Source organism: Ornithorhynchus anatinus, chromosome 1 (assembly GCF_004115215.2).
Source record: "Ornithorhynchus anatinus isolate Pmale09 chromosome 1, mOrnAna1.pri.v4, whole genome shotgun sequence".
Classification (NCBI taxonomy): domain Eukaryota; kingdom Metazoa; phylum Chordata; class Mammalia; order Monotremata; family Ornithorhynchidae; genus Ornithorhynchus; species Ornithorhynchus anatinus.
The window spans coordinates 53,183,297-53,199,363 of NC_041728.1; the positions used below are offsets into that span (position 1 = coordinate 53,183,297).

Genomic DNA, 16,067 nt, shown 5'->3' on the forward strand with positions numbered 1-16,067 from the left:
TTCCAGTGAGCCACGCTGCTTCTCTTGTCTGATACTGTCGAGTCATTTCGGACCCAAAGCGACTCCATGGACACATCTCTCCCAGAATGCCCCACCTCCACCTGTAATCACTCTGGCAGTGAATCCCTAGAGTTTTCTTGGTAAAAATATGGAGGTGGTTTACCACTGACTTCTTCCACACAGTTAATTTGAGTCTCCACCCTTGACTCTCTCCCATACTGCTGCTGCCCAACACAGGTGAGTTTTGAGTTATAGCAGATTGCCTTCCACTCTCTAGCCACTGGCCAAGCGAGGAAAGGAATGGGTATGCCTCTGCTTGACTCTCCCTCCCATAGCCAAGACCAGTAGTGTACTGGAAACTCTCTAGGTGTGATCTTGAGAGAGGCCTCCTTGCTTATTTTTCCCCAAATCTTTCAGCAGTCTGTTTCTGTGCAGTGGTGTGAACCAGAGCTTGATGGAGCTAGGTCTGCCCCTTTGCCACTAGCTTTCATTTTCATCATTTTGGTGGGATTGAATGAGGGTTAGTGATTTGTAACAGGTTTAATAATAATAATGATGGCATTTGTTAAGCGCTTACTATGTGCAAAACACTGTTCTAAGCTCTGGGGGATACAAGGTGATGAGGTTGTCCCATTTGAGGCTCACAGTCTTGATCCCCATTTTACAGATGAGGTAACTAAGACTCAGAGAAGTGAAGTGACTTGCCCAGAGTCACACAGCTAACAAGTGGAGTGGTGACCTCTGACTCCCAAGCCCATGCTCTTTCCACTGAGCCACGCTGCTTCTCTATATAACAGAGTGCTTCAGTAGGAACAGTGAGGCCTAGTGGAAAGAGTGTGAAACCAGGAGTCCCAACTTTGCCACTGGCTGACTATGTGACTTTGGGCCAGTCATTTAACCTTTCCGGGCCTCTGTTTCCTCATCCGCAAAAGGGATCACATAGATTGCAAGCTCTGTGTGAAAAGGGGCTGTGTCCAATTTTATAATCCTGTGCCTACCCCAGCACTTAGCACATAGGGAGTGCTCAAGTGTTGTCTACCACAGAAAATGAGCCAATACAACACTACTTGTGGGACTCAGTATTCTAAACTTCCCTCTTCAGCCCCAAAAGAGTGAATATCTCCCTATTATATATCATCATACCAGCATGATCCCTGTCTGTCCCAGGAAACCTTGAGAACAGCTTGTTTTCAGACCTAGTCATTATTAGAATCTTTCAGTGGGCACTGGTGACTACAGTGAAGCCACCAGTTTTAGGATATTGACAGTTATCTTACCCACAAGACCTTGGGTTTGTTAAAGCAGCAAGTAAACTCGGTTCTGTCTTGTACAGAAAGAAATGTTAAGGTGATATCAGTCTGATTATGGTATTATGTTCAGTTCTCTGGTTATTTTTGGCTCATACAGATACATGTAAAAAATAAGCCAATTAATAAAACATATTTAAATAAGGCCATGTCTGTTGTGCGACCTTGGGCAAGAAAACTTCTCTGGGCCTCAGTGACTTCATCTGTAAAATGGGGACAAGACTATAAGCCCCATGTGGGACATGGACTGTGTCCAACCTTGAATCTACCTCAGGGCTTAGTACAGTGACTGGCACATAGTAAGTGCTTACATACCATAAGAAAAAGTATTGATCACAATCTCTAATGCAAAAAGCAGTGGAGAGTTCCAAGCCTGAAAGGGAGATGCATCCAGTGGGTGCTCAATAAATGCCTGTATAATACTCTCCTTCAGGATTTCTGCTCAATGATGACCATGTCATTTTGTCCTCTCAGTCCTGTTACAGATCTTGGTGAAGGGGAGGGAGAAGAGGAGACAGAGGAGAAGAACAAAGAAAGGATGGAGTCAGGTCCTCTCACCCCCATGAAGCAATGTCTGAATCTACGAGGAATTAGTGTCCTTGAGAAGCTCATCAAAACCTGCCCGGTGTGGCTGCAGCTGGGCATGGACCGGGAACGAGCCAAGGAGATCCTCCATCAGGAAATGGCTGGGGTGAGTGGGCTTTAATAATAAATAATAATAACTATAGTACTTGTTAAAGGTTTCCTGTATGCCAAGCACTGTTCTAAGTGCTCGGGTAGATACAAGTTAATCAGGTTGGACACAGTCTCTGTCCCACATGAGGCTCCCACTCTTAATCCCCATTTTACAGATGAGGTAAATTAAATGACTTGCCCAAGGTAACACAGCAGACATGGGCAAAACCAGGATGTTAACGAGCTGAAGCTGGCCCAGTGTCTCATTCCTGCTTGCGAGATGAGGCATGGCAAGGTAGTTTCTGTTGCAGAAGGCTGCGCTCACACTCTGCTCTGATATTGGTTGTGTCATCACTTTTGGTGGTTTATTCCAATCTCTGGAAACATTGTCTTCCACATTGTCTGCTGGGCTGGTCGTTTCGGTTGAGCTACGATAAACATGGTTGTGTGGCTCTATGGCTCTTTCTGGAGAAGCCATGCCATCAGAAGAATAAGTTCATGATATGCGACAGCTTGAGAGCAGAACTCCTGGCTCTGAGAGCCCTTGGCCTCTCCCCAAGCCTTCCCCAATCTCCCCAGACCATGTCCTCCTGGAGCGGGAATATTCTCTGTATTAGGCTGTAAGACCTTAGGTAGCTTTGGCATAGTGGTGTGTGGTGGTAGTCCCCATCTGAGCCCAACAGGGATCCTGGCATCTCCCAACCCCTTGGGAAAGGGTGTGTTCCTTAACCTAGTTTGGGGACAGAGAGAGCCAACCTATGATGTTTTGCAACGGGAGCTCCAATTTTTGATGTTGCCTTTGCAAACTAGCACTGACCTCCGAGAAGAAGGAGAGAGGCAACATTCTGCCCTCTGCCCTCTCTTCTGCTGCTGCAGAAGCAAGAGGAGGACCTTCTAATTAAGAAAGGAAGGTCTGCATACGGGGAAATGCTGCTGGGGGCTGTACGGCCAGGAGCAGGACTGCCATCTCTTCCTGTGTAACTAGTCAGGTGGGGTGGGAGGCGCTGGTCGGTGGCTCCAGCAGCCCCCGGCCAGACCACGTTTAGACCTTCAGTAAATGGGAGTTCAGTATATGTGAGTTTCTCATTTTCTTAGATCTGGGGAACTAATTGGTCCTGTAGGCAAAAGTCTGCTGGGGGAAGGGGGGTTGTTTTGTTTTTTTCCTCATGCAGTGTTTTGCCTCTCATTAGTAACTGAGGGAGATGGAATAAATGGCGAGGTTGAAATATGAAATCTGGTGTTGATTCTGGCAGGTAATCCTCCAGAAATACCTGGGTTGCTACCCTCTCCTTCCCATGAAATTGAGAATAATTTCTGCCCTGAGCAAAATAGAGCAGTCTCAACGAGCTCACAGTTTTTTTAAGTTTTGTGTTATTTTTCCTTTGGAAAAAGGAGGTCTTTGTTTCCCAAGTTTGAACTTCCATCGGAAGACTATGGTGTGGGGAAAACACAGTTTTGCCGCTGGCCGAGGAAGGAGGTGGACTGCTGGGATATGGCTTGGGTCTGCAGGAAGCCAGGGAGTGCAGAAAGCTGCCAACAGCTTCTTTCTTCTCAGGGGGGAGGCAGGAAAAATGATTAAAGTCACACTGCTCCATTAATGAGGCTCTGTAGATCAGGGGTTAGAGCATTGGTCTTGTAAACCAGGGCTTGTGAGTTCAAATCTCACCAGGGCCTGCATCGATCTTGATACTTCATTTTATGATGTTGTTTTGTTTTGTCCTGTTTTGCTTTGTTGTCTGTCTCCTCCATTTAGACTGTGAGCCCGTTATTGGGCAGGGATTGTCTCTGTCTGTTGCCGAATTGTACATTCCAAGCACTTAGTACAGTGCTCTGCACATAGTAAGCACTCAGTGAATACTATTGAATGAATGATCTTGGGCAAGTCACGAGAAGCAGCGTGGCTTAGTAGAAAGAGCAGGGGCTTGGGAGTTAGAGGTCATGGGTTCTAATACCGGCTCTGCTACTTGTCTGCTGTGTGACTTTGGGTAAGTCACTTAACTTCTCTGGGCCTCAGTTACCTCATCTATAAAATGGGGATTAAGACTGTGAACACCACATGGAACAACCTCATTATCTTGTATCTACCCTGGTGCTTAGAACAGTGCTTGGCACATAGTAAGCACTTAACGAATGCCCTCATTATTATTGTTATCATCATCATTAATAACTTCTCCGTGCCTCAGTTTCCTCCCATGAAGGAGCAATCAATCAGTTATATTTAATGAGTGCTCACTATTGCAGAGCACTGTGGAGAAGCAGCGTGGCTCAGTGGAAAGAGCACGGGCTTTGGAGTTAGGGCTCATGAGTTCGAATCCCAGCTCTGCCACTTGTCGGCTGTGTGACTGTGGGCAAGTCACTTAACTTCTCTGTGCCTCAGTTCCCTCATCTGTAAAATGGGGATTAAGACTGTGAGCCCCACGTGGGACAACCTGATTCCCCTATGTCTACCCCAGCGCTTAGAACAGTGCTCGGCACATGGTAAGCGCTTAACAAATACCAACATTATTATTATTATTATTACTCTTCTACTTTGACTGGGAGCTCTATGTATGATGGAGACTGTGTCAGACCTCATATTCACCCCAGCACTTAGTATAGCATTAGGCACCTCGTAAGCGCTTAACAAATGCCTCAAGTTCAGAAGGGAATCCCAAGTCTTCACTCTTAAAGAGTTTCAGAGTGGTGCTGCCAGATGCCAACTCTCCTTTATCCTATCCACTCTGAATTATTTTTGGTAAAGTTTTAGCAAGAGACAGGTTATTAAAAGAAAACTAGACCTCACTTTAGCCAATGACTTTGACATCCTACCAAATTTTTACTGAGCCATTAAAGAGGAGAGAAACTAACTTGTTTGAGTTCTGCCGTCTTAATCCTTCCCATAGTCATTCTCTTCTAGGGTTCTCCAAAATAATAATTGGCATTAAGAGTTTACCATATGCCTAACACTGTGCTAAGACGTGCTGCAGGTAGATAGAAGATTTTCAGATCAGACACAGTCCCTGTCCCACACTAGGTTCACAGTCTAAGTGGTGGAATCCTCATTTTACAGGTGAGGAAACTGAGGCAGAAAAATTAAATGATTTGCCCAAGGTCTCACAGCAGGCAAGTAGCAGAGTTGGGATTAGAATCGAGGTTTCCTGATTCCCAGGACCACTAGACCAGGCTGCTTCTCAAAAAAGAGAAGCAGTGGATAAAAGAGATGACAAAAAGGAGAAGCTTGAGGAGGAGGAGGAGGGTGGTGATGATGATGATGACGAAGAAGTAGGAGGAAAAAGAGAAGTCCATGACTGGATAATTCACAGGCAGCATTACAACATCAAACTTCAGGCCTCTGTATAATCAAGCACTAACCCTAGCCTGAAGGAAATCCAGGAATTACCCACTGGCTTGCAAACTGGCCATCATTAGAATAATGAACCATTTTCAAATTAAAAATAGATCAGATGGGGAATATTTTTACCTCCTATGGTCTCTTGACTCTTGGGGCCAGTCTCTCATAAGACTTGATGGGCCTTTCAGAGCAGAAAGTTTTCATCTATGAACATATCTTCTATCGATATAGTTGCCATTTAATGGTTTTGACCCACACGTCCCAGGGATTATATTTTAGTCCTTCAGCCTAATTAATTATTTCTTGCAAGAGTCTTTCTGTGCAGTATCACATATACCTCTTTATAGATAAGGCCTGGCCCCAAGTAGGTTAGATGAGATCCACCTAGGAAGGCAGAGGCAGAGCCAGGTCTGAAATTCAAATCCCACATCACTGTTTCCCGGTCAGGCTCCACTCCCTCTTAGAGGAGACCTACTTACTTTCATGAAAGTTGGCGTCTCCCATTGAAAATGATGAACCAGCCTCAGGTCTCTCACTCATGGTGCATTTTGAGATGTTCAAGGAGGCCAAAGTGGTAGATGCATGGCCAACCGCTGTGTGGTCATTCAGCACTGGTTAGTAGTAACAGTAGTAATAGCAGTGGCTGAACTGTAAACTCGTTGTGGGCAGAGAATATGTCTACCTACTCTGTCGTACTTTCCCACGAGCTTAGTACAGTGCTCTGGACACAGGAAGTGCTCAATGAATAGGATCGATTGATTTATAAGTGCTTACTATGGATGAGATATAGACACAATCCTTGATCTGCAAGGGACTCACAATTGAAGAGTAGGGAAGAGAAGGTAGTTGATGGCAGAAAAGGAGAACAAAAATTAAAAAGACAAAGGTGACGATAAACACAAGGAGCAGGCACATTCAGGCCTGTCAGTCCCCGAGGTCACTACTGCAGTTATGGTGGTGACCTCAATGTTCTAAAAATAGAGAAGACCTCAATCTGCAGTTGGTTGAGTCGTCCCCAACTCTGGGATAGAGCAGGGGCTGATGTGAACCTCAGGTGGAAGGTTCCCCCGGGGGGTCAGGAGGAAGGGACATGGTGGGTGGCTCTGGTTCTTAGTGTAGCTCTCCTCCAATAGACTGTAAGCTCCTTGGGGACGGGGAGATGTGTTCAACAACTCTATTGTATTGTACTTTCCCCAGTGCTTAGTACGGTGCTCTGCACATGGTAAGTGCTCAATAAATACGATCGATAGATTGACTGATGGATCGCAACAATGCATCAATCCTCAAAGGATGGTTAGCCGAAAGGCAGCTCTGATGCTGATGGGCCCCTGTTCCCAACCACAGACTCTGAGCCCGGGAGTCAGTGGAGCATGTTTTCAGACTGGCCTTCACACTTGCTCTCCCAGCATTTTGAAGCTCCAGGTTTGTGCAAGAGCCACCTGGACTTCATTCTGTTCCTTCATCATCATCAACATCTCTTGATTCCTCTACAGTTCTTGGCGATCAACTAGTTGCTAGGATATCAAGTCACCCTCCTCAGGGAGCTGATATAGGTCTGAGCCCTAAGTTGGGGGGCTGAAAGCAAAATTTTATCCCCTGAAAAAAGTAAGTTCCTTTCTTAGTAATTTTATGCATTTGCCCAGCAGACTTCTTGCAAACTTGAATCTCACAGTCCGGAGGAACAGGCCAAAAGAAATCAAAGACACCATTCCCTAGCAGGCTTTAGAACTTTCCAGCACACCCACATGCCTCTCCTTGATAGTCATTCCAAGTCGACTTTTATTTTCCTGGAAAAACATTTCTTTTCCAACTGAAGGCTGAAATTAATATTAGTTCAGGGCTCTACCTGTCTAAGGCTTTCTCCCTTTCTGGGTTTTTTTTCTTCCAGTTTCATATTTTTCCAGTAGAAATGTGGTGGAAAGTAACCCCCTCTTAGGACAACTTACTCCTATTAGGAGTAACAGTGATGGAATTCATTGAGCTCCCACTGGTAGCAATGTCATGCACCGTTCTAAACGATTATCTATGTATGATCAGGGTTAACCTGAAAAATCCACAAATCCAGTTTAGCCCTACTTGCAAACTTCTTCCCTACTACGGCTTTCATCCCAGCTTTTAAAAAGTGGCAGAATGACTTAGTTAGAGTTGCAACTCCTTACCATGCCTTCCTCCTACTGGATGCTCTTACAAGCAGTGAAATGAACAAAAGACAGGCAGCTGATTGATTGACTGTAAGGACTCTGGGGAATCCACCAGCTGGATTATTAGAATTGCTCTAATTGAGAAGCAGTGTGGTCTAGTGGAAAGAGTGTGGGCCTGGGAGTTAGAGGAACTAGGTTTTAATCCAAGCTCCAACACTTGTCTGCATCATTTCTGTGCCTCACTTTCCTCATCTGTAAAATAGGGATTAAGATTGTGAGGCCCCTGTGGGACATAGACTGTACTTGATATGCATACCTCAGTGCTTAGTGTTATGCCTGGTATGTAGTAAACATTTAACAAATACCATTAAAAAAGCAATTGAATAACTGAGAGTTGGGTGGACCTCTGACACAAATAAAGAAGTTATCAATATACACTTCTAGAATATGTGCACTCTTTCATGCTATCCACTCTTTTAGAAATCTCTCAGGCTTTGCTGGTAATAATAATGATGATAATAATAAATTATGATATTGGTTAAACACTATGTGCCAAGCAGTAACCCCATCTGTAAAATGGGGATTAAGACTGTGAGCTTCATGGGGGACAAGGACTGTGTCCAACCTGATTATCTTGAATCTAACCAAGCGCTTAGAAAAGTCCTTGGCACAGAGTATGTGCTTAAAAAATACCATAAACAAAACAAAACAAAAAACCTAGGTCTTTCTGACTCCAAAGCCCATGCTCTATCTGTGAGGCCACACTGCTTCTCTTCTCAGTTGTTCTCACTGTCTTTGAGGACTGACTTTACCAGCCGGGGAAGGGAGAAGTCCCTTAGTCCACACCAGCTGCAGAGTAGCAACAAGTGCCTGCATCTTTTCTTTGCATCAGACCCAACTGCCTCACGAAGAGGGAGGTGGGGGTTTAAGGCTTTCAGGATCTGCAGTTCTGCAACATTAGAAGAAGCAGAGGTGGCCAACCAAACCCTTCCTGTTACACTATTTAGCTCTTCATGGGCAGTGACCAAAGCGTCTTGTTTCCTTTGCATCAGCCTGCCTCAGGCTCTGCCTGCAGCAGGTGCTTAGTCTCCATTTTTCTCCTCGCCTAGCGGGTGATAGAAAGTGGTCCAGGAGGTCACGTCAGTCAGATTGGGCTGGTTCTGTTATAATCGGTCATTCTATGCTGGCCCTCCCCGGACGTGGCCCATCTCGACTTCTCTCTCGGCCTGCCTCAGGGGAGCTCATAAATTCCTCCACAACCCCAAGAGTCATGGTTGAGGAGAGAGAAGCAGCGTGGCTCAGTGGAAAGAGCCCGGGCTTAGGAGTCAGAGGTCATGAGTTTGAATACCGCCTCTGCCACTTGCCAGCTGTGTGACTGTGGGCAAGTCACTTCACTTCTCTGGGCCTCAGTTCCCTCATCTGTAAAATGGGGATTAAAACTGTGAGCCCCACGTGGGCCAATCTGATCACCTTGTATCCCGCAGAGTTTAGAACAGTGCTCTGCACATAGTAAGCGCTTAACAAATACTACCATTTATTTATTTATTTTTAAGGGCAGGTCCGTGGAGCAGAAAGGTGCCACCGACGCCTCCCTGCAACACCCACAACCAAGGGGGGGTGGGGATGGGAGTTGTGGGGACACAGGTGCTCTCAATCTTGAATGGAAAAGGTGGGGGTCAAGAAGCAGGAGGGCCACGTGTTCACAAGTTCATTGTATCACCAGTGTGGGTCACAAGTACTGGTTTGGCCACTGCTGTAGTGATTGGGCACCTTGATCCAAATATTATGCCATCTGTGCCTTCACAGCAAGGGCAGCATGAGGGTACTGAGCTCCTGCCTAGCCATGGCTGGGGGCTTGAGTAACTGGCCAAAAGACTACAGGAACCCTTGCAAGATGGAAGGGGACTGAGCCTTGACCAGGAGCTCAATGACCAGAGAAGCAGTGTTGCCTAGTGGATAGACTATGGGCCTGGGATTCAGGAGTTCATGCGCTGTAATCCTGGTTCCGCCATTGTCTGCTGTGTGACCTTGGGCAAACCACCTCACTTCTCTGTGCCTCAGTTCCCTCATCTGTAAAACGAGTATTAAGAACATGAGCCACACGTGGGACACGTACTGGGTCCGACCTGACTGGATTGTATCTACCCAAGCACTTAATAGAGTGCCTGGCCCATAATAAGTGCTTCATAAATGCCATTTAAAAAAAGTCTATCCTGATCGTTTGCTGACTCACATAGTGTACTGAGTTGAGTCAGTTAACTTCTCTACTTCTTAATTTCCTCCTCAGGAGATAAATAGCTTCCACCCAGCCAAACGAATGTGACAGCGAATCTCATTGCTAAATTAGAAGTGTTTGACAGGGCCTCTGGAGCCAGTGGTAACTGGATGGCTGTTTGCTCCAATGGACCCCCAAAAAGGGCTGGGGTCAACAAGGGGAGGGACCCCCCCCCAAAGGACTTTGCACCAAAATAGACTCCCATGCAGGTGCATCCCCCTGAAGCCTGGGCAGATGATCTAATCGGAGAAAACAGAGGGGGTAAGGGGAAGGAGGACAAAAAAAGAGTTTTTAGACATTTCTGTACATCTAAAAATCTAAGTTGAGAGTAGAGGTCAACGTTGGCGTCAGTTTGGTACGACATCCGTATTGATTGATACTTTGATTGGGAGCTCTTTGTGAGGAAAATAACTTGTATTGACTGCAGTGCTTCAGATACTGCTGGGAACAAAGTAAACATTCAGTAAATACCACAGTAGTCAATTAATAATAATAATAATAATAATACTAGTAATTGTGTCATTTGTTAAGCTCTATGTGCCAAGCACTGTATTAAGCACTGGGGAGGATACAAGCAAATCAGGTTGGATACAGTGCCTGTCCAAATGTGGGGTTCCCAGTCTCAATCCCCATTTCACAGATGAGATAACCGAAGCACAGAGAAATGAAGGAACTTGCTCAAGGTCACACAGCAGAGAAGTGGCAGAGCCAGGATTAGAACACATGACCTTCTGACTCCCAGGCCCATGCTCTATTCACTAGACCATGCTGAGCGCTTACTGTATGCAGAGCACCATCATAAGTGCTTGGGAGAGTACAATATAATAGAGTTGGTAGGCAAGGTCCCTGCCCACAATGAGCTTACAGTCCCCTTCTAGAATGTGAGCCTGTTGTTGGGCAGGGATTGTCTCTATTCATTGCTGAATTGTACTTTCCAAGCGCTCAATAAATATGACTGAATGAATGGAGGGGGTTCATAGATTATGGTTATGTACCTAGGTGCTATGAGGTTGAAGGTGGGGTGAAAAAAGGATACAAATCCACGTTCAAGGGCAACACAGAAGGGAGTGGGGGGAGAAATGAGAAATAATAATGGTGGGAGACACCCTCACCTCCGTCACCCCTAGGCCTCTGGGGACCATGGGAGAAAAGAGAGGAAATGTCCAGGGCTTGCCCTCCTTCCCACCCACCAAATGCAGAGGAAGAGGGTTCCCCACCCCCAACTTCTTACAAAGGGAAAGGAGAATGGGCAGAAGTCTACCACAGGAAGCCCACAGCCAAGGCCATCAGAAATTGAGAAGCATCATGGTGTAGTGGAGAGAGCATGAGCCTGGAAGTCAGGAGGTCATGAGTTCTAATCCTGCCTCTGCCACTCATCTGCTGTGTGAGCTTGGACAAGTCACTTTACTTCTGTGCCCCAGGAACCTCATCTGTAAAATGGGGATTGAGACAGTGAACCCCAGGTGGGACAGGGACTGTATCCAACCCTATTTGCTCGTATCCACCCCAGCGCTTAATACAGTGCCTGACATATAGTAAGTGTTTAACAAATACCACAGTTGTTACTATTACCGTTATCATGGTATGCAAAGAAGGCAACTACCTCACGGAGTGGTGTTAACAGGGACAGGGGTAGTAGTGGGCACGCTGGCAGTTCAAATTTTAAAGCTTCTGGCCTAGTCAGAAGGGGCACCTATGATAGCAGGCATCAAGGGAAGAAGGGTGCAGGGGCTCTGGAACAATGGGGTGGGTCATGGGACTCCCCTGAGAAATACTCTTAAAATCCACATTCAAATAGGTTCCATATGACATTGTTACATGCAATGACATCACATGGATGTTGCCTGCATGCAGCATGGTGGGATGACGTTATATGGAATAAGCCAGTGTGGTAATTTCTCCCCACCTCAGGACAACTGACCCTAGCGCCCCTAAACTGAAAGAGCATCTCAACCGATCAACCAATCAATGGCATTTATTGAGAACTTAGTTTGTGCAGAGCACTAGGTGCTAAGGGTGTAGTACAACAGAGTTGGAAAAGGTGATCTTGCCCACAAGGATCTTACAGTCTACAGGGGGAGACAGACAGTAAAGTGGATTAGGAATAGGGAAAGTAAGGTCTGAAAAGCTGGAGATGCCATGTATGGCCACACCAGCAAAAATAAGGGAGAAAGGAGAAAAGAGATAGGGAAGGATGGGGATAAGGGAGTCAGAATTTTTAGAACTCATAGTGGGCCAGTGGGTTAGCACATGGGGCTGAAAAGGCAGGGAACAGAGGAAGATAGGAAGCCAAAGACAGAGAGAGCCCTCAGAGAGGGAGAAAAATGAAAAGAGGGAAAGAGAAGGACAAAGCGAGGCAGATAGGAGACAGGGAGGATAGATGGGTATGAAAAGAGGTAAAGATTGGGCTGGGCGGACAGTGGGCATGGGTAGCACAAACACATCCAGACAGAATTACAGACATACCCTCACCCCCAATTATTGAATTTAGCACAGTGCTAGGATTGCCACCAAGCCCTGGAGATTCCTCTGCTAGCAAGGAGGGCACTCTTGGACCCTGCCCAGAGAACTAGTGGGGTCCAGGGGGCAGCCGGGCTCCGTGGGACTGGCCGGAAGTCAGTGGCCATCATGGCAGCCATCTAGTTGCCCAGACCTGGCCTCTCAGGCTGCTGAGAGCAGTTCCAGCCCAGGAGGCAACCTTTATCCTGCTTCACTAGGCACTGCCAGTCACCTGTCTGAGAAAAGCTAGCTCAGCACTTCTTCCTCCTCTTTAGTGGGTGTAGGGCAGCCAGAGACACTGCTGTTGCCACTGTCACTGCCCTGGGCCTGGGAGACATGGAACTGAACACCCAAGGACATGACATCCCCACCTAATAGAAATGTCTGACCTTTAGATTGGAAAATGGAGACTGGGGGAAAGAGAATGACAGAGTCCCAGGAAATCCCATTCTCTGCACACAGTAATAATAATAATAATAATGATGGTATTTGTTAAGTGCTTACTATCTGCCAGGCACTGTTCTAAGATACAGGGTAACCAGGTTGTCTCACGTGGGGCTCACAGTCTTAATCCCCATTTTACAGATGAGGGAACTGAGGCACAGAGAAGTTAAATGACCTGCCCAAAGTCACACAGCTGACAAGTGGTGGAGCCGGGATTAAGACCCATGGCCTCTGACTCCCAAGCCTGTGCTCTTTCCACTAAGCCACACTGCTGCTGTATATACTGAATATAATATATATGCTATATGCTCAATATATGCTATTGATTGATTGATGACAAATTGATAGGTTTCAACTCGTTTTATGTGTCAGCCCCAGGAGGGCGCTCACACACCCCTGTACCGGCCCCACCATACACAAACCAACACACACATACACACGCACACACCCAACTCCCCCCCCCATTGAACATCACATTTCAATGGCCAGTTTCACTTTGAAGATGAAAGCCCTGGCTTAGTTTATGCTCAGACTTTGCCAGCTGAGTCCCCTGCTGGAGAACAAGAGGCTTAGGCTCCGCTTCATCAACCTCCTCCCTAAAGATGTCACTGGTCCTCTCTTCTTTGTCACTTTGTTCCATTCTGCAGGGCTCTTGCAGGCACGGGGAGCTTGCTGTGGCACAACATGCCATCAATATTTCATTTATCCCTCTGTCCTTTGTCACTGGGGCTCATACAGTCAGTGAGCCTGAATCTCAGAAGATTTGAAAGAGAATAAAATATCTCCATATGTCACAGTTTCAGGCACATGGAAGTCCCAAGTTCAATGATTTTGCAGAATAGCAGTGGATAGGAGAAGACTAGATAGGAGAAATGTGTCTGAGATGACATGCGTTGTCTTTGTTTAGGCTATAAGCAAGGAAGAGTTACCCTCTAGATGGCAAGCTCATAGTGGGCAGGGAATGTGCCTGTTACCTTGTTGTATTGTACTCTCCCAAGCACTTAGTACAGTGCTCTGCACACAGTAAGTGCTTAATAAATACGACTGACTGGCCCCCTGGGGAACAGTATGATTTCCTAGTCAGCCTCAGCCTCCACCCCACTGTCATCAGCGTTCTCCTTGTCTCTTGGGTAACCATCACAGTCTGCTTATCCTGCTCCTGTGTCAGAACACAGCTGGTGGAAATCCATCATCTGGGGTTCACTCTGCCTTACTATAACTCAGTCTACTATTCCTTCTTTAGCGACTGATTCCCACAACCTTCTCCAGCAGTTCTTCCAATCAATCAATCCATCAAGGTAATTTATTGAGTGCTTACTGTTCTGCACACATACTAAGAGCTTGGAGTAGAGAGATGGAGTAGAGGCTATCAGATTTGGCTAGAAGAAGGTCATTGGTTACCTTAGAGAGGGCTGTTTCTGTGGAGTGAATGGGGTGGAAGCCAGATTGGAGGGGATCTAGGAGAGAATTGAAGGATAAGAAGTGGAGACAGCAGGTGTAAACAACTCTCTCAAGAAATTTGGAGAGAAATGGTAAGAGGGAGATGGTGAGATAACTGGAGGGAGCCATGGGGTCAAGGGAGGGGTTTTTTTTAGGATAGGGGAGACATAAGCATGTTTGAAAGCAGTGGGGAAGAAGCCGTTGGAGCGTGGACAGTTGAAGATGGCAGTCAAGGAGGGAAGAAGGGAGGAGATAAGTATTTTAAAAAGGTATGAAGGGATAGGATTGAGCACAAGTAGATTTAGAGAGGAGGTGAGAGATTTTATCTAGAGGGATGATAAAGAGAGTCAAAGAGGGTGGAGGAGAAGGGGGGATTAGAGATGAGCTTGGGAGATTTTAGGGACATCACACCTGATGGTTTCAATTTTGTTTATGAAGTATGTGGCCAGGTCATTAGGGGAAAGAAATGGTGGGAGTTGGGGAACAGGAGGTTTGATAAGGGAGTTAAATGTCTGGAACGGCTTTCAGGGGTAGTGGGTATTGGAGTGAATTAGGAAGGAGAAGTTTTGTTGTTGGACAGTGGAGAGGGCCAGATTGAAGCAGATGGGGAAGGAGCATGGTGTAGTGGATAGAACACAGGCCTGGGAGTCAGAAGGTCATGAGTTTTAATCCTGGATTTGCCACTTGCCTGCTGTGTGACCACGCAAATTAATTTACTTCTCTGTGCCTCAGTTACCTCATCTGTAAAATGAGGATTGAGATGGTGAACCCCAGATGGGACGGGGAGTGTGCCCAACTCGATTTGCTTGCATCCACCCCAGCACTTAGTACAGTGCCTGGCAAATAGTAAGTGCTTAGCAAATACCATAATTATTATAAGAATAAATTTAAAGTGGGCAAGGTCAGAGATGTCTGGATTTTCTTCAACAGCTCCCTGCAGCTCGGGCACAGGAGTGGAGGGATCATACTGTGGATATGATCCAGGGCTGTGGGTTAGTGGTATGTGACCAGCGAAGAGATAGGGGAGCAAGGGAGTTCAGTTCAGTGGAGAGGGTAGTGTAAAGTTGATTTGTGCATCAGGAAAAGGTAGTTTGGGTATGGAGACTGAATGGGGTAAGATGGCTATAGAATACTTAAAGGAGTCAAAAGAATGGAGATTTCTATAAGTGAAAAGGACAGATTTACAAGGGGTGAGTGTATGGGAAAAAGCAGGTGAGGAAGTGGTCAGACAGAGGAATTTCAAAATTGGCAAGGATAGAGATTGTACAATTACTGGAGATTATAAAATCAAGTATATGCCCAAATTAGTGAGTTGGTTAGGTGGGGTCAAGCATGAGGTCATTGGAGTAGAGGAATTAGAGGAGGCAGACAGTGAAAGGATCACTGGGACCATCTATATGAATACTGAATTCCCCAAGGATCAATGTAGGGATGGAGAACGAGAGACGGAATATGGGAAAGGGATCAAAATGGTTCAGAAAGTTGGAGGGACCTGGGGGGCGGTAGATGATGGGGACTAGTAATTGGATTGTGTGGTAAAGGCAAGGGGATGAAACCTTCAACTCCCACTTAAAGTGCCCAGTACCCTTAATTGCTTCCTTCCCTTGCCCCGATGACCTTGCCACCTACTCTGTTGGTAAACCAATCAGTGGTATTTATTGAGCACTTGCTGTGTTCATAGCACTGTACTAAGCATTTAGTAGAGGGCAATAACAGCAGAATTGATAGATATGTTTCCCTCCTACTAAGAGCTTACAGTCCAGAGGGAGACGGTGAAGTTGAAAAAATATCCACAATCTCCCCAGTGGTTTTCCATCACCCCTCCCTAATTGATTAGTCCAGTACCACTGTCTCCTCTTTCTTCATCTTCTTCCTTGCTGTTTCTCAAGAGAAGGTGTCCCTCCTGCTCTCCATTTCCACACCCTCATCTTGCACCTCTTGACCCTTATCTTCTT

General features: G+C 46.2%; 1 protein-coding gene and 1 non-coding gene across 2 annotated transcripts in view; both read left to right on the forward strand.

Annotated features, from left to right (window-relative positions):
- Positions 1-1,784: 1,784 nt before the first annotated feature.
- The window catches only part of RIN3 (Ras and Rab interactor 3), an 86,868-nt gene continuing 72,585 nt past the window's right edge, over positions 1,785-16,067 (forward strand). Inside the window, 1 exon segment of the mRNA XM_029071473.2 lies at positions 1,785-1,998. Coding sequence (XP_028927306.1) covers positions 1,846-1,998 — 153 coding nt within the window. The 5' untranslated portion in view covers positions 1,785-1,845.
- TRNAT-UGU lies at positions 3,584-3,656 on the forward strand. Its single transcript has one exon. It is a non-coding gene; the product is annotated as a tRNA-Thr (tRNA).